The 23,682-nt window shown below is 58.2% G+C and overlaps 1 protein-coding gene across 1 annotated transcript in view; it reads right to left on the minus strand.

Moving 5' to 3' along the window:
• ADCY7 (adenylate cyclase 7) overlaps nucleotides 1-23,682 on the minus strand; it is a 57,962-nt gene that overhangs the window by 16,119 nt on the left and 18,161 nt on the right. Inside the window, exons 2-9 of the mRNA XM_077751243.1 lie at nucleotides 10,016-10,459; nucleotides 7,911-8,114; nucleotides 6,680-6,841; nucleotides 5,769-5,918; nucleotides 4,723-4,871; nucleotides 3,794-3,905; nucleotides 372-499; nucleotides 65-223 (exon numbers count right to left, since the gene is read on the minus strand). Coding sequence (XP_077607369.1) covers nucleotides 65-223; nucleotides 372-499; nucleotides 3,794-3,905; nucleotides 4,723-4,871; nucleotides 5,769-5,918; nucleotides 6,680-6,841; nucleotides 7,911-8,114; nucleotides 10,016-10,186 — 1,235 coding nt within the window. The 5' untranslated portion in view covers nucleotides 10,187-10,459. The remainder of the gene's footprint in view (nucleotides 1-64; nucleotides 224-371; nucleotides 500-3,793; nucleotides 3,906-4,722; nucleotides 4,872-5,768; nucleotides 5,919-6,679; nucleotides 6,842-7,910; nucleotides 8,115-10,015; nucleotides 10,460-23,682) is intronic.

A 23,682-nucleotide genomic window follows, 5' to 3' on the forward strand; every position in this document is an offset into this window, starting at 1 on the left:
TGCCCCCCCCCCCGCCCAGAGTGGACCCATGCCTCTGACCCCGCCACGTCCCGCTGAGCCTCACCCAGGGACTCCGGCTGCCTCCATCCTGTTGGCCAGAGACACATCATGGGACCACACATCGTACTGCCACTTTCGCAGCCCGATGACACCACACAGCACGTTCCCCGAGTGGATGCCCACGCGCATGCTGATGTCCACACCCGTGGCCTCTCGCACCTGCCTGGGCAGAGCAGGTCGGTCACCCCACCCCAGCCAGGGCTGCCGAGTGACCCAGGCCAGCCACCGTCACCCCGAGCCTCAGCTTCCTCATCTGCAAAATGGGTACAATGCTTTCCCTACGGTGAATCAGTTGTGCCCACGGTACCTACTTAATGGCCTCACACATGTCCAGCCCCATCTTCACGCAGCTCCGGGCATGGGTGGGCAGCGATACGGGCAGGCCCGACACACAGTAATAGCAGTCGCCCAGGATCTTGATCCGCATACACTCATTGGCCTGCAGGGCAAGGCAAGCAGGGGCCTGGTCGGCCAATGGCTGAAAGCCGGGGTCCACCCAGGTCAGCCACGTCCCCGGGCCCTCCAGGGTGAGCCAGACTCCATCACGGCCAGAGGCCACCAGCTGGCCCACCAGCCACCAGTGGCTGCTTCCAGGCCGGACAAAAGGACGGCGGACACAGAGGACTCTCCAGAAGGAACCCTCAGCAACCGTCCAGGGCGAGAGCGGCCGTCACTAGGGATGGCCACCTCAGTGTCTGGGAGAGTCACCGTCTTGGCCTCATCTGGGCACGCGACACTGAGAGGTCTATGAGCTCCCCGCTCTGCCCCAGGCACCGGAACACATGGTGAGCAAAATGGACAAAATCCCCCACAACGTGGGCTCACGCCCCAGCGGCAGTTAGGCGCTAAACTAGACACCCAGCGGTGGTCAGTGCTAAGGAGAAAATGGAGGGCTGGGAGGGGAGAGGAAGTTCCAGGAGGCCAGAGAAGGCCTCTCAGAAAAGGCATCATTTGGGAAAGGCCCAGAGGAACCGAGCGAACAAGCCAGGCCAGTATGTAAGGAAGAACATTCCAGGCAGATGAAAGACGCAGCATGTGCAAAGGCCCTGAGGGCAGGAAGCTGTTGGCTGGAGTGGAGGGAGTAGAGGAGATGAAGACACAGGTGGCAGGTGCCATAAGCTGGGGTCTGCAGGTGTCCAGGTGACCATGGCGGGTGAAAAGCAGCAGGGTCTTGGGGTGGGGAGAGAACAGACAGGGAAGATGGAGTGAGCAGAGGCTGGGCTCACATAGGAAAATGGCCCTGGAGGGGAAGGGGGACCCAGGCAGGCTGTCTGGGGTTCCATCTGAGGTGGTACTGTGGCCCCTAGGCCCTCTGCCAGCCCTTTGGCAAAGGTGGCACACACACCAAGGCCTTGGGCGTGGGGTTTAGGGACCGTAAAGGAGGAGCTACATGCTGGCTCCAGTCCCCAGCCACGCCCCTCAGGGTGCACTTAGCAGGTGGCCTTGCCCTGTGGCTTCCCGGTGGGGAGGAAAGCCAGGTGCACTGGTGCCCCAGCTCCCTTACTGCATGGTCCCAAAAGGTGGCTCACCTCCTGGACCACAGGTGTCCTCCATCTCCAGATGTGGTGCCATTCCCTCCCATGCCCAGCCTCAGTGACCACGTAGGGCACCGTCCCCCCCACGCGGTCCCCGCACCCACCACGCCTTTATGAGCAGTCCCTTTACTAAACCTTCTTCCAATGACCTCATCTGAGCGAGTGCCAGTTGTTTCCTGCTGGGCCCTGGCTGCTGAGGGATGGGAAGACAGTGGCTTTTCTAGAAAGCAGCGGGAACTTTGGAGAGGGCCTGGAGGCCCAGCCTGAGGCTCAGGCTTAGGGCTCCAGCCAACCCTTGTCTCCGCCCCGGACAGGCACAGCGTGGCCCTCGGGAGCCGGGCTGCCCGTCAGGGACTTAGGGGGGGCCCACGCCCCCAGGCTGATCCCCCGCAGAGCTGGCAGGTCCCCCCCGACACTGAGAAACCGGGGAGGTGGTGTGAGCGTGTTGCGGGTGGGGGGTCCGGAGCCCACGTGCGGTGCAGGGGCCTCTGGGAGAGCCACCCCAGCTCTCGGGAAGAGGGCACGGATCTGGAATCTGCTGACAGAAGTGTGGGACCAGCCCTGCCCAGGGACTAGCCCCCCGGCTGGAAGGCGTCCCTCTCCCGTCAGTACTAAGGACCTGCATCCTGCACCTGCCACAGAAGGGGGGCAGTGCCCAAGAGTTCAAGGGCAGGTCCCTGGGCATTGTGGCAAGGAAAGGGCCACCTGTGACTGGAAACGCCCCTGGCCCACATATGGCCTGACTCCTGGGAACTCCCACCTGCTCGTTTAAGAGACATCATGATAGAAGGAGGCTCCAAAAGGAAGCCTCCAGGCTGGACAGGCTCTCTGACTCACTCGGTCCCCAGCACCCCGAGGGACAGTGCTCCACAGCATCCCGGCCAGTAGTGTCCTCTGGTAGTCTGGCCACCCCTGTGGTGGCCATTCCCTAAGACAGAGGCCACTCCTGGTGGGCCAGTCCCTCCTAGAACAGAGCAGCGCTGACCGTGAAGAAGTCTTCCCGCTGCGGGGCCCGAACTCACCTCCCATCAAGGTCCCGACCATTGGCTCTCCACACACGGAGTCACCCGGGAGGCGCCTCAAAACTCTCCCGGGTGTGGGCGTTTTATTTAAGCTTTCAACCTGGCTCAGATGTGCAGCCCGCACAGACAGCGTCTGCCTTCAGGGTTAACCCTTGGGTCTCTACTTAGTGGCCCCGCTAAGCCTGTCTTCACCGGAAGCTGGGACGGCTGCTCCCAGGCGCCCAAGCTCCCTGCACCCCCAAAGCACATGGCATACCGGCTGGGAGCAACCTGAGGGCAGGCCAAGGCCCCCATCTGAGCTCAAGGCTGCCTCCTGGCAGGTCTCAGGACCATTTGGTAAGTTCATGAGTAACAGCGCATGCATACACACGCGACCCCCCAGCCCACGAATGTCCCTTCCCCGCCCCCTCCTCTGGTCCCAGTGCTGCGGAACAGTGAGGTTCCAGCCCAGCCCTGCCCGATCTCAGACCTCTCCCTGCCCAGCCGTACCCGGGAGGCCCTCCTCACCCAATGCTCCCCCCGACCCACTCTGGCACCTGCCATGTTCCTCAGGGTCCCGGGATCAAGTTCTCCTCGTCTCAGCCCTAAGTCCGTGCACGTCTGACCCTGGGACTTCATCTCCCTGGTCCTCTGCCCACTCACACTGAGCCACGTGCACTCCAAGGGCCCCCAGAGGCTTCTTTCTATTCCAACCTTTTGCACATGCTGTTCCCTCTGCCCAGAACTGTTCCTTTTCCTCTTCAGGGTCTCTTTTTAGGTTTCTCTTTAGGTTTCTCAAACATGCACACAGTTCACTGGTGATCTTGTCAGAAGGCACACTGTGGCTGAGGCCTGGCATTGTACACAGCCCTCCCAGGCTCCCTGGGGAGGCCGGCTTCTGATGCCCTCGGGGAGTGGGATGGAGCTATCTCCTCCTCCAGGCAGCCCCCCTGAGCCCCCTCTGAGCTCCGAGCCCTGTGCGTCCCCCCACATGTACTGACAGTCCCCCCACTGGCCTCACACTCTGGGGACAGGATTCTGGCACCACTCAACCCCCACCACAGAGCACTCGGAAGTGTTTGCTGACTGAATGTTCAAAGTCAGGCCTCCACCCACCCATCTCAGCACAGCACTGGGCACACGCCACCCCTGGGAGCAATGGGGGGTGGGGGGCGGCACAAGGGCCTGCGGGCTCACCTTGGCGATCTGGTCAAACTTGCCGAAGAGCTCGTTCAGCATCACCACCAGCTCTTTGGGGGAGCAATCGCTGGCCAGCTGCGTGAAGCCCACGATGTCGGCATAGAGGATGCTGGGGGCGGGGGTGCAGCGGGAGGGTCAGAGCCGGGTCCCTGGAAGCCCCCGAGCACCCGCCAGCCCTGGCCCCAGCAACCCCGGCCTCTCCTCAGCCTCCGCAGGGACAGGGGAGAAGCTCGGGGCCATAGAGGTGAGTTGATGCTCTGGAGGCTTCATAAAGGCAGAATGCGGCATGCCCCGGAGTCATGGGGCTGGTGAGGACTGCCAGCCCCAAGCCGCTGTCACTGCGGACCACAGGGTGGTGCCGTCACAGACGCCTCGGAACGCCCTCCTACCCCCCCCCCCACCACCTTTGCACATCCTTCAGAACCGAGCCCCTGGTGAGACTTGAGTTCATGCTCCCTCAAGCTGAGCTCCACGCCCAACGCTCGACACACACGCTACCCTCAGAGGGCTCCCATGCCACAGATGAGCACACTGAGGCTCTGGTCCAGGTCTGCCTCAAAGCCAGAGCTTCAGTTTGCACCAGATTCCCCAGCTCAAAGTCCGTGAGTTCCAGACCAGCTCACAGACAACCTCACTGAGGTTGGTGCATTCAAGCAAGATTCTGTAGCCGCTTTGAACCCGCTAAAGACGGCTGTCAAGACCAGGGGACTTCACTTCTCTTTGGGGGAGGGGGACTGTGGCCCCTTTAGGATCACCTGAAAGGACCCTTCTCTTCCCAAAAGCCCCACTTATGCACGAAGCCTCACAAATTTAGGGAGCCCCTGGGCCTCTCCCGACACCAATCTGGCCAAATCCCAGCCCCTGGGGAAACAAATGGGGAGACTGAGGCCCAGATTCACCTCCCCCCAGCCCCCTGTGGGACCCACCTGACGTTCTGGTGCCGCTTGACGTACAGGCTGTGGAAGTTGTTGTCGGGCATGTAGCGGCGGTCCCCGCGCTCCTTGAGCCGCTCGATGATGGCCAGCTTCATGCCCATGGAGATGTGGGCGGGCAGCACCGACAGCAGCAGGTTCTCCTGGGCACCGGGGGAGGACAGGCAGGCGCGTGAGGCCCCACCCAGGTGACCTGGCCGCGGGTTTCTCTACGTTCCTTCCTGCTCTGCCCACGGCACCCTCCATCTCTGCTGGCCCGTGTCCTGCCACCAGCCTCCCGTGTCCCCCAGCAACCCCCCAGGGTGAGGCCTGCATGGGTGTCCAGTCATGCAGCCCACGCACACGCTGTTCAGTGATGTCTGACATCCATGGAGAAAGGACACAGGGCGTGGGGCCTGGGAGAGAGCCAGGCAGGGCAGGAGGGCCAGGGATGGCCAGGGAGGACCAGGGGTGGCCGGGGAGGACCAGGGGTGGCCAGGGATGGCCGGGGAGGACCAGGGGTGGCCGGGGAGGGCCAGGGAGGATCAGGGGTGGCCAGGGATGGCCGGGGAGGACCAGGGATGGCCAGGGAGGACCAGGGGTGGTTGGGGAGGACCAGGGAGGACCAGGGGTGGCCGGAGATGGCCGGGGAGGACCAGGGGTGGCTGGGGAGGACCAGGGGTGGCCAGGGATGGCCGGGGAGGACCAGGGATGGCCAGGGAGGACCAGGGGTGGTTGGGGAGGACCAGGGAGGGCCAGGGGTGGCCAGGGGTGGCCGGGGAGGACCAGGGGTGGCCAGGGATGGCCGGGGAGGACCAGGGGTGGCCAGGGGTGGCCGGGGAGGACCAGAGGTGGCCGGGGAGGGCCAGGGAGGACCAGGGGTGGCCAGGGGTGGCCGGGGAGGACCAGGGGTGGCCGGGGAGGGCCAGGGGTGGCCGGGGAGGGCCAGGGAGGACCAGGGGTGGCCAGGGATGGCCGGGGAGGGCCAAGCGAGGCCGGGGATATCTGGGGACGGCCGGGGAAGGCAGGGCTGCGGCTCTAGGGAGAGGCAGGGTCCACACCTGCTGGCGCTTCTTGACGCGCAGTTTACGACGGATCTGGATGCACTTCACGGTGTAGGTGAAGAGGTCTCGGGAGGCGTCCTGCATCTGGTGCTTGTGGAAGGCACCCGTGAGATTCCCGCACAGGAAGATGACAGCGTTTGCCAGTAGCTGAGGGCGGGCCGAGGGCGGGTTCAGTGCCGGGCCTGGCCCGTGCCCTGGGGGTACCAGCCTCCTCGGCGGGCTGGTGATGGCACCCTAGCCCCATTCTCTGACCTCCAACCCGCTCGGGCCGGCACCCTTCCCAGACAGGCCGAGAAACTGAGGCCCAGACAGGTGCTGGTCCTCTAGAGTCACTGTGACTATTAGACCAGGTCTCAGGCCCTTTTCTGCAGCCACGGGGCTGGGGCCCCAGAGACCCGGGAAGCAGAAGCGCATCATCTCACAGAGCCCAGAGGACAGTGGCAGAAGGCTTAGTGCCCCAATGGGTGCCCAGAGCTCTGGCTTCTGTCTCCCAGAGCTAACGCCAGCCTGGCCCAAGGAAAGTGCACCTGCTGGCCACCACCGACTGTGCACGTTTCACTCAGTGCAAGGACACAAGACAGGGTGCCAGGGGTACTCCCAGCCCTGTCAGGACGGGACTCTGCAGGTGACACTGAGCTACCCAGAGGTGCAGCGGACCGGCGAAGGAGGGCCGGATCATCTGGGGTAGCACAGGCCGGGGAAAAAAAGGCCACAGGCATGTCCCCGCCCGGGGGGGCTGGCTTCCCTAGCCGACTGGGAGAAAGCCCAGCCTGGAGGCCGTCTGTCTGCAAACGGGGCGCTGAGGCTTCAGGCCCAACTCACCCACATGGCCTCTGCTGCCCTGTGAGGCCCAAACCACAGCCCCTGCCTCCACCTGCCCCACTCTGGGACCCCTGTGCACACCTCACCTGCAGCCCCGCCCGGACACTGGGCGTTGTGAAGGCCCCCATCAGGGCACCAAGCGTCAGGAGGTGGGAGATGCTGGAGACCACCCCTGCCACGACGGCCCCCTGCATGCTAAAGGGCAGCAGCGTGTACACGACGAAGACGATGAACAGGAAGAAGGGCACCTGGGGGCGGGGCAGCGCGAGGCTCAGGCACCGGCCACGCTGCCCCCGCCCCAGGACACAGCCCCAGACGGAGCTGATGTGGGGACCCCTGCAGTCTCTTATCTTCTGGAGATGGCCCCAGAACCCCGAATCCTGAGCCCTCTGCCCCCAGGGCGGCTCCTTCCGCTCCCAGTGGTGACAGACGGTGACAGACTGGCCATGGAACAAAAAAAAGCCGAACTCTGCTTCTGGGTCAGACCCAGCCAACAGTATCCATCATTTCCTAGGAGCTGATGTGTGATCTGGGGCCAAGGCCAGGCCTCCCCAGGAGTGAGGCTCTAGGCCCTCGTGACCCAGGGAGTTCCCGCCTGGCACCCGCTGCCGGGGCCCTCCCTCCGCAGCAGTGGTGACTGCCAGAGGCGTGGGTAGGGCCACCTGTACCCACCACCATCCTGGCCGCTCGCCCCCAGCTCCCAGCCTGCCTGGCCTCCACGTGTCCAGCCCACCAGTCAGAGGGCGCCACCACTTGGCGACAGTAACCAGCCAGGCCAACGTGACCTGAGCTGGAGAGCTGGGGTGGGTAAGATGGGGGGCAGGCAGCCTAGAGCCTCTGCAGCATCTGTGCTCGACTTGAGGACGGCCTGCCCGGGAATGAAATGGCACAGAGGAACTCAGAGCAGAGGATGGTTGGGACCGGGCCACCCCGCTGGAACCCCAGGACTGGCGCCCCCCCAGCCCCTTCCGGGCCACTGGCTAGTTTGTGCCTTTCTGCCTCTCCCAGCTGGAGTTGTGTCATTTCCGACCAAACGAGGGTCCACCTGCAACACTCCAGCCAGACATCCACAGGGGCGCTCTTCCCAGCTCAGCCATCTCTCCGGCTCAGAGAGGGAACGGGACAAGATCAGCTCGGGGCCCACCCTATGTCACAGACTCATAGCCCGTGGGAGGAGGAAGGCTCAAGGCCAGCGTGCCGAATGCAAGCCCCGTCTCCAGGAGGGACCTGATACCCAGGGAGGGCAGGAGTTGCAGGGTGCACAGAGGCTTGGTGGCATCCAGCCCCCAGGGACACCAGGGTCCCCTGCCCTGTTACCTGTGCTCCCACATGGGTTGTCTTCCTCCACGAGTCAAACACCAGCACGTAGCCCAGCATCATAAGGCAGACCCAGATGAGCAGCGCCGAGGCCCGGAGCCACCGCCGGACGAGGCACTCCACATATACCAGCACATAGAGGACCACGAACACGGCAAGTGTGAAGAAGGTCGTCCCCAGGACAGTCTGGTGTCCAGAGGGGTCCTGGGTGGGGCAAACATACACAGAAATGCCTCAGCTTTCCCCAGTGAGGCACCGCCTCCTCCAGGAAGCCCGCAAGGCTAGCCTGTCTAGACTGTCCCGAGCAATGTCACCTGTGTTCTCCTCCACATGGGTGACGTCTCTGAGCCCTCTAAACACCAAGCTCCTCCTTAGCTTCGGGCTTTTGCTGTCTCAACTAAGCCTTGGCCACCACCTCTCGCCAGTCGCTCTCTGTGCAGCCCCGAGATCCCACACAGCCCAGCCCCGTGATGCTAGCACTGCCCAAACCCTCTCCATCAGGCCTCCCCCGCTCCCAGGGCGCTCTGTGCACACATGCAGGGGGGCAGACGGCACCAGAGGACGGGAGGGGGGCCGTGGAAAGCCTCCTGGGGGACAGGCCACTGCTCCTGTCTGTTACAGAATGAATGGAGGTCTAGGAGGAAAGGCAAACCAAAGGCACCCCAGCCAGGGGAGCGGCAGCAAAGAGACAGAGAGGTGTGACACTGGCAGGTGGTTAGCAGGAAAGGAGGGTCACAGGTGAGACAGTGCATGTTTCCCCCAGGAGCCCCTAAGCTCCATGGGCGCAGAGGCTGATCCAGGGCCAGCACACAGTAGGCACTCAGTAACTATTTGCTGAATGCAGAAGCCAGTGTCCTATGGTTTCTAGCCACAGAAATCAGGCAGCAGGGACAAAGCATGCACTGAGTGCTGGCTACTGTACCCATATCACCCTGTCAACCCCCTGTAGTCTCTGGCGTTTTCTTCTAGAACTCTGCTGCTCCATACAGTGGCTACTAGCCACGTGTGGCTACTCAAGTACATTAATTGGAAATTCAGGGGCACCTGGGAGGCTCAGTCAGTTAAGCATTTAGCTTCAGCTCCAGTCATGATCTCAAGGTTCGTGGGCTGGAGCCCTATATCTGTCCACGCTGTCAGCGTGGAGCCTGCTTGGGATACTCTCTCTCCTCTGCCCCTCTCCGAATCACACTTTCTCTCTCTCTCTCAAAATACATGAATAAACTTAAAAAAAAAAAATCAGTTCCTCAGGGGCGCCTGGGCAGCTCAGTTGGTTAAGCATCCAACTCTTGGTTTTGGCTCAGGTCATGGTCTCATAGTTCATGGGATCGAGCCCCTGCATCAGGCTCTGCACTGCTTGGGATTCTCTCTCTCTGCCCCTACCCTGCTGATGCTCGAGGAAGGAAGGAAGGAAGGAAGGAGGGAAGGAGGGAGGAAAAGAAAGAAAGAAAGAGGAAGGAAGAAAGAAAAGAGAGAGAAGAAGGACAGCAATTTATTTTAATTTTTTAAATGTTTTATTTATTTCTGAGAGACAGAGAGAGACAGTGTGAGCAAGGGAGGGTCAGAGAGAGAGGGACATACAGAATCTGTAGTAAGCTCCCGGCTCTGACACGGGGGCTTGAACCCATGAACCATGAAATCACGACCTAAGCCAAAGTCGGATGCTTAACGGACTGAGCCACCCAGTGGCTTAAGTTCAGCTCCGCAGCCACACTAGCCACGTGTGGAGCGCGGTGGCCGTGGAGCGGCAGGGCCTAGCAGTGGCGTCTGCCTGGAGAGCAGTGTGGAGAAGGGCCCTGCGGCCACCGCAGGGCTCCAGGAGCAGGGCTGGGAACCGGGAGCAGGCCGGCCAGGACCTAGGTCTTCAGGAGACCCGACAAGGTTTTACAGAAAAGGGAGGGTAGTTTACTCGGCCGAATTAACGGAAGATCGCAAAGCACCCGGGACTTCAAAACTAAATTAAAATTAAAAGCGTGTCTTCCACAGCCTAAGGATGCTCCCGGAGCACTTCACAGACGTGGACCCCGAGGCTGAGAAGCCCATGACTTTCCCCGAGGCGTCGCCAGCACCAGCCCAGCCCCGGACCGCCCGCGGGCCGCCTCACTCACCCCGCAGACGAAGGCGATGACGATGAGGGCGATGCAGGCAGTGACAGCCACCAGCAGGAGCGTGAGCAGCAGCGGCCCGTGCTGGCTGGTGAGGCGGTACTTCTCGTAGAGCACGTCCTGGCCCGGGCCCTCCTCGCCCTCGTTAAGGAAGTAGCGCCCCTTGGCCGGCATCTTCTGCCCGAGGCCCGCCCGCCCGGCAGTCCCCTCGGGAGACCCCGCGGCCTGGGCAGCATCTGTGGGGACACCGCCCCCCACCCCCACCCCAGTGGGCCTAGGCCTCCGGCCTCCCGGGGCCTGGCAGGCGGCGCCGGGCGGGGGTGCCCCGGGCAGGCAGCCACATGGGCACTGGGTCCTGCGCTGCTCCGCGGCCGGGCTGCTCACCGCACCACTGGCCTCTTCCTCTGCGTCCAGGCCGGGCTCACCCGACGCACGGGGTCCTCGGCTCTGTGGAGACACAAAGCAGACCCGGGTTGGACCCAGACTGGCCGCATCCGGGAAGGATGGGGACCAGGGGCGAGCAGGACCAGGCCTCACAGCCCCTGGGCCTGAGTCATCAAACTGAGCCCACACCTGACTTCTAGGTCCANTTGAGCACCCAACTTCAGCTCAGGTCATGACCTCATGGTTTCGTGGGTTCAAGCCCCGGTTCGGATTCTGTGCTGACAGCTCGGAGCCTGGAGCCTGTTTCGGATTCTGTGTCTCCCTCTCTCTCTGACCCTCCCCTGCTCATTCTCTCTCTCTCAGAAATAAATAAAACATTAAAAAAAATTTTTTTAATAAAGTTAACTGGATTACAAATGAAATTCAGGGGCGCCTGGGTAGCTCAGTCAGTTAAGCCTCTGACTCTTGATTTCGGCTCAGATTACGGTCTCACAGTTTGTGAGTTCCAGCCCAGTTCGATCTGTGCGGACAGTGCAGAGCCTGCTTGGGACTCTCTCTTTCCCTCTCTCTCTCTGCCAGTCCTTCCTGCACATGTCCTCGCTCTCTCTTTCTCTAAAAATAAATAAGCTTAAAAAATGAAATTAAAATTTCAGTCCAGCCGTCACACCAGTCACATTGTGAATGCTCAAAAGCCATACACAGCTAGTGGCTGTTATGTCCGGTGGCACAGATAAAGACCATTTCTATCATCTAGAAACTTCTACTGGACAGCACTGCCCTACAAGTCTCACTGTTTCACTTGCCCAGGGAGACATCTTTGTGTCTGCCAGGAGGCAGGGATCAGCCTTCAGCCCTTTCTTCCACGTGGGCGTCTAATGACCCCAGCAGCTTCTGGAAGAGCCACCATTCTCTCCTCAAGAAGTTCAGTGAAGCCACCTGTGTGGTAAGTCAGGTGACCATGCGTGTGGGGTTTGTTTGCAGGTCCTGAGCCGAGACCACGCCCACCCGATTACTGGGGCTCCTTAGTGTGCCCTGGGTCTCAGACCCCCCGCGCCTGCTCCTCCCTGACCATCCCCTGTGCATTCCTGTTACGTTAAGCTTCCACGTAAGACTACATGTTTTACATATATTTTAAAAATTTCCACCGACAAAAAGTTGAGAAGTTTACAAGCTCCACTTCGTAGAAATGGAGCCCAAACCTCAGAGAGGGAGCACAGTGGGCCCTTTATGACAAAATTGGGAGCAGATGCCAGGATGGGCTCCCTCTCTCCCAGCACCACTCATTCATTTGCTCATTCGTTTATTCCAAAGAGGCAGTTAATTGTGCCTGTGGCCCCCTGGGCCCCCTACATACGTCCCGTGTGCCAGGCAAGCTCTCTCCCCCCACCCCAGAGCTCCCAGTCCCCAAAGAGAGAAAGGTACCCAAAAATGTGCAATCCCTACATGCAGGGACTGAGGCCTGCAGGCAGCTGCCATGGTCCCAGTAGACCCCTGTTCACAGGAGCAGCCCTGGACCAGGAGTCCAGGCTCCCAACATCCCCCAGGCCTGCCTGACCCCAGAACCAGGACAGGGCTGTTGGCAGAGGGTGGGGAGGGCGTAACATGTGGGAAGGCTCAGGGCAGTCACAAAGGGCACAGATGGCCACCAGCAAGAGCTGCGAGAGGAAGAGTCCAGAGCCCCCACAGGCGGAAGAGTACCTGGAGTCCCTGAGTCCCTGCAAAGTCCCCTAGCGAGTGCCCACCTTGGATCCGGGAGCCACCTCAGGCACTGGGAGCCCCTGTTCCACAAATCCCAGGAACAAAATGGGAAGACCACTTATTCGGGGGCGGGGGGAGGAAGCTGTTTGCCAGGGGTCCTGGACCCCCCTGGCTCTCTCCGGGCCCAGGCAGGCATCCACAAGCCCTGTTTAACCCGGGCGGCCCTGCAGGGGTTGGGCCCACAACTACCAAAGAGCCCAAAGTATTGAGCCAAGTGGCGAAGCCGATTTCTACATGAAATCCTGATTTATGAATGACGGCAGCTAACGAAAACACTGGAGCTGTGCCGCCCACTCGTTTACAGCCTCTAAATCTAAACCTACCACTTTTTATTCCCCACGAGGCCTTTTGTGTGTATTAACCACACACGCTAGCCTCGTGTTATAGGGTTTACAAAACAAGATCAGGCCCCCGGCCTGAGAAGCCCCCATCGCAAAGCTCCCCCGGACCAGCTCTCTGCAGTCACAACAACAGAAAACGCTGTCAGGCCAGGTGCCCACATGCACCTATTCACTCTCAAGTTCATAACCTGCAAAGGCCAAGGTGTTACGGCCGTTTTACAGATGCAGGACTGAGCCCAGAGAGGTTGAGTGGCTTGCCTAAGATCATACAGCTGGAGCTGATCGTGAAGGAGCTGGGATTCAAAGCCGGGTCTACCAGCTCCTGAACAAGGGTTCCTGGCCCAGCCTCTCTGTCTCCCTGGGAGAGGCTTTCCTGAGGAGCTCCTGTGAGCAGGGGCAGCTCCCGGGAATTGAACCGCGAGGGCACACAACACCGCGCGGCCCTCTCGCCTGGCGCGCAGCTCCAGTGCCCCGGGACGGGACTGCCAGGCTGAGAAGCCCCAAACGCCATGGGGCCGGGGCAACGACTCCCCACAGCTGCCCTCAGGCCAGAGCTGTGGGCAGCCAGGACACACACACAGACACACACACACACACACACACACACACACACACACACACACACACGGCATCTCTCACCCCAGAACCGACCTGCCCGGCCAGGCACGCGAAGCCCGGCTGAGGCAGGCGTGGAGAGAGGAGGAGCGGTTGGAAGGTCCCCCGGGGGGCCCGTGGGAACCCAGAACGGGTAAACATGGCTCTTGGGGATCTAATTAGGCCACTTCCTGGGCAACGGCAGGCGGGAGAGGGCGTGGACAGTAGCCCTGGGCACAGGGACTTGGGCCCATCCAGAGAGCCGGTCCCGCTCCTCAAACGGCAGAGCGGGGCGGGGCTGGGGGCTGGGGGAATGACTGCGTGTGGCGCTCCTGGAGAGACGGCCTGGGGGCCCAGCGGCGGTGTCGCCAAAGGCCAGGGGCTCCTGAGGAGCCGCCGCCCCAGAGCCGGACACAGAGGCCCCCCCACCAGGGAAGGCCTTTCTGCCCAATCATCAGTTCTTCTACAGAGCTGACAACCCACGGAGGCCCTGGATGAAGAAACTCCTTTGCCAAGTCTCCAACAAATGAGCCTTGGCTCATCCACCTCGGTGACGGGGAGCTCATCACCTCTCGGGGCAGTCTTCTCCAGGAGTGGGCACTCCCGGCTGGGAGGCCCACCTGAGGCCACGCGAAGCCGACCCCCCTGTCGCTCTCTCACGCCCACCCCACTGGTTCTGTCTCAAGGTCAAAGACACCAACAACAGAGACACACACTTGGGACAGTCGAGGCCCCTTTACCCAGAGGAAGTGGAGCCCAGAGTCCCTTGCTGTCATTCAGACCTCACCATCACTCCGGTAGGGGAAACGGCACAAGGAGCCCCATTCTATAGCGGAGGGGACCCCCCAAGGTCCTGTTGGGAGGGGCCATTATTTCTACTTCTGCTGGGATTGTCTCTCCCACTTCAGTCCCTCAGCTCAGGGGCCACGTGACCCAGGCTGGCTCATCAGCATTGTCCCTCACAAGCCTCAGTGACTGGTTTGGGGACAGTCATGTGACCACAATCCTCTGAAAACCCTCTTTGGGACTTCTGCTGACCCACGGAAGAGAGATACTCTCCTTTGCTGGGGGCCTACAGCTGCTGGCAGCCACGACAGAAGACAGCCCACTGAGAATGAAGCCAACACGGAAGACTGCAGAGAGACAGAGACTTGAAAATGCCCCTCCGAGCCCCTGGATCCAGCTCTGCCTGAAGTTCATGCCGCCTCGAGATATTCTAATCACATGGGACAGTCGTGCCTCTTTTGGGTAAAGCCAGTTTGTGCTTCTGTCACTTGCAACCGAGAGTGCCAAGGTCCACGCTGGGCCTTCTGCCCAGTTTACTGTATCCAGGAAGCCCTCCTGGCCCCTTGATGGGTCCAGGGTCAGGGGGCAGAGTCCCGTTTAGCTCCGAGGCAAGAGCGCGGGTGCCTGTAGACAAGGCTGGTCACAGCTAAGGCCGCCTGGAAGGAGGCTGAGCCAAGGAGGGCACCCCCCCAGCTCATACCTCTGTCACCACGGCCCGGACTCCGCAGCCCAGAGCCGTCCAGGGCAATGGGCATCCCCACATCTTCTCCAGTGCCCTCTGGAGACTCCCCTCTGTGGGACGAATTGGGGAGCCCTGGGGCACACTTGGGTAGAAATGGAAACCAAAGGAATCAGCCTCACTCCCCCAAAGCACTCCTGGTGCGCTCTTCACTCCCCTGTGCCCCGTGACAGAGGGGGTGGGCGATGCCACAAACAAAATCTCCCTGGCACTTCCCGCGTGCCTGGCACTGTGGCTCTAACTCTGCACACCTGCCCTGCAGGGCAGTATGACCACTGCTTCCATTTTGGGAATGTGGGAACACAGAGAGGTTCAGTCATTTTCCTGAGGTCACACAGTGAGTAAAAGAGAGCTGGGTTTTGAACACAGCCCATCTAGGGTCACCTCTCATCCTGCCCAGCACCCTCACAGTGCTGACATCCCCAGAGCCCAATAACCTCTCAAAATGCCAACCCCTTCCTGCCCTCCCCTCTCAAAGCCTAGGACAGAGGGTAGGAGGCAAAGTGTACTCCATCAAGGTACCTCCATCTGCCTTGAGGAAGTAAAGTCAGAAAGCCATGTCAGGAAACCTCCTCTCTGAGCCAGCAAGATCCAGGAGCACCTCTTCCTACAGGAAGCCCTCCAAGCTACCTACACACACCTTCTCCTCCCTTCCCTACAACTGAGGCAGGGCTGTGGTCTCTTCCCCAAATACTGACTGGGGGGGGGGGATGTGGGGGGCTGGTCCAGGTTCCTCAGCCAGAAGAGCTGCTGAAAGTAGGGAGGTGAGACCTCCAAAAATGGTACAGAAACGGGCCCCTGCGGGTGTGCACAGGACCGGGCTCCTGAGGGGGCTCGGGAAGTCCTTCCCCCGCAGAATCGGCTGACCCAGCAGCACCCTCAGTGCTACCACGCCCCTTGGCAAGTCCTAGACCACCCTCAGCTCTCACCGACACAGACAGGACACCCACTTCCTCACCCAAAGGCGCTGGCAGGAATCCCGGCCTGGCTTCCTCTGGCCCAGCCCAGCAGGCCCCGGAGCTGCACAGGGCCTGGGGCCCCGGAGGCCTCAAAAAGAGGAAGTGGGGGCTTTGGGGTGTGCGGGAGGGGCAGGCAGGCATGAGGAGAGGCCCCACCCCGGCCCCTTGGGCCCAGTCCCTGCACCCAATGCAGCCTGGGGACCCTGCTGCGGCAGCTCGGAACCCACAGACACAGTCTGAGCCTCCTCGCCTGACTGCCATGCATGTCCCCCTCCACCGCCACCAGCGCCGAGCAGCCCTCAGGCCTCTCCCTCTCCACACCTCCACCCTCACGGAGCCTGACCTCCCCCCACGCGGGCCCCTCCCAGGCTCCTGTCCACGGTGCCGTCTGTCAGACATCCCAGCACCGGCCTCACCGAAGTGTCATGGCAGGATCTGTGTCTGTGTCCCGCAGCCGGGCCCTGGCAACAGCTTGTGGAACAGAGTGAAGGACGGACGGATGGACACACAGATGAACCGACAGCTGGAATCCCAAGCCCGGCAGAAAAGGCAGGGGAAAGCAAGCAGGGCAGCTTTGGAAGAAGGAGAGAGAGGCCATCAGGACAGAAGGAGGTGAGAGGCACCCATGTGACTCAGTCGGTTAAACGTCAGACTTCAGCTCAGGTCGTGATCTCACGGTTCACAAGTTCGAGCCCCACGTCGGGCTCTGTGCTGACAGCTCGGAGCCTGGAGCCTGTTTCAGATTCTGTGTCTCCCTTTCTCTCCACCCCTCTCTGCCACTCACACTCGGTCTCTCTTAAAAATAAACATTAAAAAAAATGAAAAATTTTTAAAAAGGAGGTGAGAACATGAAGGAAGCGTGCCCCTGGGAAGAACAGGAACCGCTGGTCCCAGTGCAGATCACCTCTCCCCTGTGAGCCCTGCCGGGTGGGAGGAAGCACAGGTTCAGAGCCCAGGTCTGCTCCCATGGACCTAAGTCCCAGTCACCCATACCCTGAGGCTCAGTTCTCCTTATCGGTAAACTCAGGTGCTGATAGACGAGTCCTGGGGAAAAGTGAGGCGCAGGTCACAGATGGCCAACAGGCTGCTTGTGAGGACAAAAGAGCAAATGAGCCCAGAAAGAAGGCTCCGTTTCCAGAGCTGAGGAAGCCCAACTATGGGGTCCAAATGGAAGAGACAGAGGCATGAAGCAGGCAGGGACCGCCCCCAGAACCCTCTACTTTATCCTGCCATCCTGGTGACAGCCTATGAGGCCATGAAGCAGGGGCAAAAGCCAAAGTCCCCCAGTGACGTGAGCCCTCCAGCCACCCCCACCCCCACCCCCCTGGCTGACCAGGGTCCACAGGCTACCCATCAGTCTTGAATCCAGAAAGTCCCAGCTCGGCCACCAACCTGCTCTGTAACCCTGGGCAAGTCCCTTGCCCCATCTGGACCTCGGTTTTCCTTCTTGCAAGGAAGGTTCTGTCAGACCTCGGAGGCCCGGAGCTGGGCTGGGCGTGGAGTCTGAATCATAAAATGACAACAGCCGAAGGGGACAGCCTGGGAGTTGTCACTTGGCCCCAGAGGGCTCATTCTAGGGGGTGGGGTAGGAATTGTTCTTTGCACCTGAAATCCTCCCTGCCACTTCACCTGTGGTTAAGCCTTATCATAGTCAGTCTCTCCTGTAAAATACAAATGCCTCATTTACCCCTCACCTCCTAGGCCCCAGCTGGCAGGGGTGAGAAATGAACTTTGCTATGTCCTATGCCAGTTCTCATGATGGTTAGGAACTGCCTGAGGAAAACTCGTCCATTCATTCATCCACTTGTTTATCCATTCACCTTGAGAGAGATCCATGCATTCATTCTTTTACCGGATGTGTACTGGTACCTTCTATGTGCCTGGCACCAGGCTGGATGCCAAGAGGGAACCATGCTCCAGGCACAAGCTCCCAGAAGGCAGCGCCCTCAGAGCCCGCCTTTCCCAGGTGTCTGTACAGAGTGGGTGTCCATGCAACGGTGCTTATTCACTAACTGACTAATCAGTCAACCAAGGATTATGGACATAAGAACATTTTCCCTGGCTCTTGCCTGAAATTCCACCATCGGTGATTCATTCCTAAAGTTAAGCACTGCCCTCACTAAGCTCCCCCTTTAAAATGAAAACACGTTGGGGGCGCCTGGGTGGCTCAGTCGGCTAAGTGTTCAACTCTTGGTTTTAGCTCATGGTTCAGAAGTTCGAGCCCCACCTCGGGCTCTGTGATGACAGTGTGGGGCCTACTTGGGATTCTCTTTCTCTTTCCTTTTCTCTCAGAATAAATCAAATAAACTTAATTTTTTTAAATAAAATAAAATAAAAACCCTTTCATGCCCACATTCAACACATTTCTGACCTCTTTCCCCTTGATAAGGAAGGACAGAAAGGGCTCTGCAAGTGCCAGTTCAGCCCAAGAAGGCAGGGCAGTGGTCTAGCCACTGACTTCACACTGCCCAGGGCCCCAGCAGACAGCCGGTGGTGAGCAAGCATGCATGGGGTGGGGAGATGAGGGAAGAGATCCATTTCACAAAGCCACGGATATACCCCAGGTAACCACTACACTGGAGAGAGCGAGGAAGATGTGACTACCCTGCCAGTATCTTGTTTAAAGAGGCAGCGGAGCCCAGAGGAGAGAGAACAAGCTAGAATGATAACTTAGACCAAGGTGATTTCCAAGGAGAACAAGAAACCATGAAAGAATTTTCAGACAATGCTGTAGTGGGTCAGTCCTTCCTAACCTGACACAGAACCTAAAGGCCATAATGAAAAGACTAATCAACTCAATTAGATTTAAAAAAACTAAATCTGGCTCCGTCAGCCTAGCATACGACTCTTGATCTCAGGGCTGTAGGTTTGAGCCCACTCTGGGCATAGAGCTTACTTAAAAATAAATAAGTAAATAAACTTATTTTAAAAATCTACTATATTAGGGGTGCCTGGGTGGCTCAGTTGGTTAAGTGTCTGGCTTTGGCTCTGGTCATGATCTCACTGTTCCCGAGTTTGAGCCCTGCGTCGGGCTCTGTGCTCACAGCTCAGAGCCTGGAGTTTGCTGCAGATTCTGTGTCTCTCTCTCTCTCTGGCCCTCCCCCGCTTGCACTCTGTCTCTTTCTCTGGCCCTCCCCCACCCGCACTCGGTCTCTCTCTCTCTTTCCCAAAAATAAATAAAACAATTAAAAAATCTTTTTTAAAGTATTAAAAAATCTACTGCATAATAAAAGCTATTAAGAGCAAAATCAAAAGATGAATGAGAAATTAGGGAAATATTTACAACTCTTATCATAGGGAGCTAATCTCTCACATATGTAAAAAGTTCCCACAGATAAAAAAGAAAAAGCCCACCAACCCAGTATAAAAATGGGAGAAGGATATGGACAGAAAGTACACAGAAAGGCAAACAAATGGCTGTTAAACATTTAGAAAGAAGCTGACCTCACCTATAATAAGAGAAACACAAATTGAAACCACTACATAAAATCTCTTTACCTATGCGATCGGCAAAGATCAAAGCATTTACAGAGCATTTATAGATGGCAACAAAATGAGCAGTCACACTCAGCGTTGGCAGGAGTGTAATTCAGCATAACCCCAGGGCAGGGCGGTCCCGCAATTTAGTCACGTGTAACAAAATCACGTGTGTGCACACAAACCTTTGATGTAACAAAACTCCTTCAAATGATTTATCTTACAAACACTTTCACCCCTGTAAAATGACACATGTACAAGATTATAGGTTGCAGCATTACAATAACAAAAGAAGATGACGTGTCTGTCAGTTAGGAGACCGTGAAATAAGTCGCAGTGCATCCTTCCTGGGAAGTACTATGCAGCTGTCAAAAGGGTGCGGCAGTGAGAAGTCTGCTGGCCTAGGGTATTCCGTGAAAAGTCCACATGGCCATTGTGGTGTCTGGAACCGGTACCGGCTGAACCAGGACACGGGATAACCAAAACTGATTCTTTGGTGGAGTGAGTGAATCTCCAGTCTATTTCTACTGTCATAGTGCAGCTTGTGCGATTAAAAAGAAGTTCTTGGAGACCGCGTGGGTCAGTTAAGGGCCTGGCTCTGGCTCAGGTCATGACCTCACGCTTCATGAGTTCGAGCCCCACATCAGGCTCTCTGCTGTCAGCGCAGGGCCCACTTTGGATCCCCTGTGCCCCTTTCTCTGCCCCTCCTCCCATTCTCTCTCCCTTTCTCTGTCTCTTAAAAATAAATCTTTAAATAAAAGGGGGGGGGGCGCCTGGGTGGCTCAGTCGGTTAAGAGTCCGACTTCAGCTCAGGTCATAATCTCACAATTCGTGAGTTTGAGCCCCGCGTCAGGCTCTGTGCTGACAGCCGGCTCAGAGCCTGGAGCCTGTTTCTGATTCTGTGTGTCTCTCTCTCTGACCCTCCCCTGCTCACGCTGTCTCTCTCTCTCAGAAATAAATGAAACATTAAAAAAAAAAAAAGCACCTTAAAGAAAAAACAGCCACCTGGGTGGCTCAGTCAGTTAAGCAGCCAACTCTTGGTTTCAGCTCAGGTCATGATCTCAAGGTTCGTGGGTTCAAGCCCCACGTTGGGGTCTGTGCTGACAGAGCAGAGCTTGCTTGGAATTCTTTCTCTCTTCCTCTCTCTGCCCTTTCCCTGCCCACACACTCGTTTTAAAATAAACAAACATTTTTTAAAAAGTTCTTAATACAAAATGCAAGATCTACTGCATACATAGTGCCTATAGCCAACAATACTGTAGTGTACACTTCAAATTTTTCCTATGAGGGCAGACGTTATGTTAAGGGTTTTTTTCCACACCACCACCACTACTACTACTACTACTACTACTACTACTACTACTGCTGCTGCTGCTGCTGCTATTAGTAGTAATAACAATAATAATAATGAAGGGGGCGAAAAGAAACTTGTGGAGGTGAGGAATAGGTTTAGACATAGAGTGTCATGATGGCTTCAGAGGTGAATACTTGTCTGCAGCTCATCAGCTGTATACATTAAATATGCACAGCCTTCTCTGCATCAATTATACCTCAATAAAGTGGCTTTAAAAATAGATTAGAAACTTGGGGCACCTGGCTGGCTCAGTTGGAAGAGGGTGCAACTCTTGATTTTGGAGTCATGAGTTCAAGCCCCATGTTGTGTGTAGAGATTACTAAAAAGAAAAATAAATAAACTTAAAAAAATAAACTAAAAAATAAAGACTCCGCTAGAAAATTCAAGAGCAACAGAAGGTGACTGATAATTAAAGGGACACATATACAAACATGGAAAGACACATTCCAGGCATGTTTATTGGTGTGGGGGGTCTATGTATCTAAGTATGTACGCAAATATGTGGAAATAAAAGCCTGTATACGGTGCGCCTGGGTGGCTCAGTCGATGAACTGTCCTTTTCTTGATCTGGGCTCAGGTCATAATCTCACTGTTCAACATGGAGCCTACTTGGGATTCTCTCTCTCCCTTTCCCTCTCTGCCCTTCCTCTGCTCATGCTCACACTCTCTCTCTCAAAATAAATAAACTTAAAAAAAATAGAACTTGTTTTTAAAAAAAAAAATTAAAGGAAGGAAGGCAGACAGACAGACAGACCGACATCCATCTCGGGTCCATCAAGTGTCAGTTGCACAACCCTGAGAGAGTCACTTCTCATCACTGTGCCTCAGTTTCCTCATTTGAAAAAAGGGAGAATAAATTTCTGACCCTGCAGGGCTTTGAGAGGATTCAACGAGTTAAGGCACGCAGGGAGTGAGGCTCTGCCGGGCACAAAGCACCCAAATCGAGATGACAAGTATTAACAAGTTGGCAGAAAGGGCTGTGAGGTGGGAGAGGGGAGGAGACGGGGCCCCCTGGCCCCCTACTCTGCCCTGGGAGGGGGCAGCACCTAAAAACTGCTCTCCGGGGCCCTGAGCAGCAGTAGGGGCTGATGCCCCCATGGGGTGCCTCGCAGGGCCTCGATGGAAAGGCCATCCATCCACCCAGCCTGCGCCCAGGGGGAGGTGGCACGGTCCCGGAGGACTGACTGCCCTCGGGCACCCAGGCAGCACCCTGGGCCTGCTTCGGGGACAGAAAGCAGAACCCCGGCCCTCAGGAGAGGCTCCGCAACCTCTGAACCCAACCGGGGAGACTCCCTCTGGCCTCTGGCCTCCCTCCTCTGAGAACCTCCACCTCGGTGAGCACCTGCCAGGATCAGGCCCATCTCCCAGGTGGGGGTGGAGCTGCTCTCACTCGGCTTCCAGCTGGGGGCGGACTCTGGAATCCTAACCTACTTGTTCAAAGCCCCCTGGCTGGGAAGCAGGAGAGATGGAATTCAAACCAAGACATGCCTTACTCCAAGGCTCGAGCTCTTTCCTAACCCTCGGTCTGCATTTTCTGAGGCGCGCTGCCCACCAGCAGAGCCACAGAGAGCTACACACACATGGCCAGACCCAACCACACTGGTTTCTGGTCACAGGCAGTGCAGGGCTTGACATTCCCCCCCTCCTTTAAAGAGTCCCTGTATACATTAGCAATTAAAGGCTCTGAGAAGTACTGCAGAAAAGAAACCTGCTGAGTTAAAACACAGCTAAACATTCCCCAGTCTCTTGGTTCATGGGACTCTTTTTGCATTAATCTCCAAGGAACTCTTTTTGGGAAAGGCTGACTGTGGAGTCCCCAAGAGAGCTCAGAGCTCCTCCCTGGGCAGCTATGGCCCAGACAGGCCACTATCCTCTCCCTTCTGACAGCCCGGGGAGCCCCCTCTGGCTGGGAGCCCCCCTCTCCCACCTCTCCCTGAGCCTGGGTTGGGCTGGATGGACACACAAGGGAAGGACAAGCCAGTGCACCTGCTGGCGGGTCAGGGGACCAGCCCTAAGCTGGCCTCTGGGGTAGAAGTGAGGGGAGGATGGGAAAAAAGGCCTGGGTGCACAGGCCCCTCCCTCAGGCAGTTTTAACTTGGGGAAGCAATCCGCCCTGCAAAAGAGAAAGCAAGACAGGGCCCTAAATACCAACCAGGAAAAGAGCCTCCTGCCTGTCTTGGTTGCACTTCCTGCCTCTCTCAGGCAATGTAGGGAAGTGGCCCACCTTCCAGAGGCAAAGCAGTGCAGGGGACAGAGCGCTGGGCTGGGTATCAGGCGACCCAAGCTACTGTGCATGCTCAGCCTCTCAGCTGCTCTGGTCCCTTCCCACTCAGACTAGTGGAAGAGCTGGCCACAGACAGGTCAGTGGGAAAAACTGAGGTAAGACATCCCGCCCAGAACTCAGCAGGNCCCCGAAGCCACAGTCTTGTCCGCAGGCCCCCCACAGGGCTCCCGCAGCACCAGCCACCAGAGTGCCCAGCTCTAATCCAAAGTGCTGAGACCCACTTCCCCAAGGCTTCCTGAAAACCTGAGCGAGGCCAAGGGGGCACGTGATGGCAGGGGGGCGGGGGTTGCCTGGTGGAAGCCGAGCCCAGAGCCCGGAAGAGCCCTTCTGCAGGGGAAGCAGGCCTAGCTGACATCCCTTACCACAAAGCCACAGCCTGGCCCCTGGAGCTGCAGCCACACAGGGGCTTGGGGGGGCCTCCCCACAGCTCCCCAGAGCCAGGCCCCCCGGTCCTGGTCACCTACCCTTTCCTTCCACAAACTGCTGCCCTGCAGAGGCAGGCTCTGGCTGGGTACCGGAAGCCGTTGTGATGGAGCCCGAGTCCCAGTCACACCCTAAACACAAGCTTCCCCTTGGGACAGAGCTTCCTGTACCTGTCCGGGTCCCCACGAATGCCAAGCCTGGTCCCGCTCACCCCCTGGCCCAAGGCCTCCTCTGGGGCTTCCAGAAGCCTTCTTCGTGACTGCATGATTTGACTTATTTCAGTTCCCCAAACAAGCCCCACCCTTTCGTCTCCAGGCTCTGGCCGCCTAAAAGCGCAGCCGACCTCCCCACCCCGAAACCCCCTGCCTGGCAAACTCCAGCCCAACCCTTCAGAGCCAGGCTCAGCCGCCACCTTCCATAGGAGGGCTGCCCAATTCCCTCCTGATCTGGAGTCAGTGCCTGCCTCTGCTTCCCCAGTGCCTGTGTCAAAACACAGGAGGACACCTGGCCTGTCACTGCCCGGCTGCCTGACGCCTCCCCCAAGGCTGACGTCTGGTGACTCACTGCCCAG

Source organism: Crocuta crocuta, unplaced genomic scaffold, assembly GCF_008692635.1.
Source record: "Crocuta crocuta isolate KB4526 unplaced genomic scaffold, BGI_CrCroc_1.0 scaffold124, whole genome shotgun sequence".
In the NCBI taxonomy this organism is placed as follows: Eukaryota; Metazoa; Chordata; class Mammalia; order Carnivora; family Hyaenidae; genus Crocuta; species Crocuta crocuta.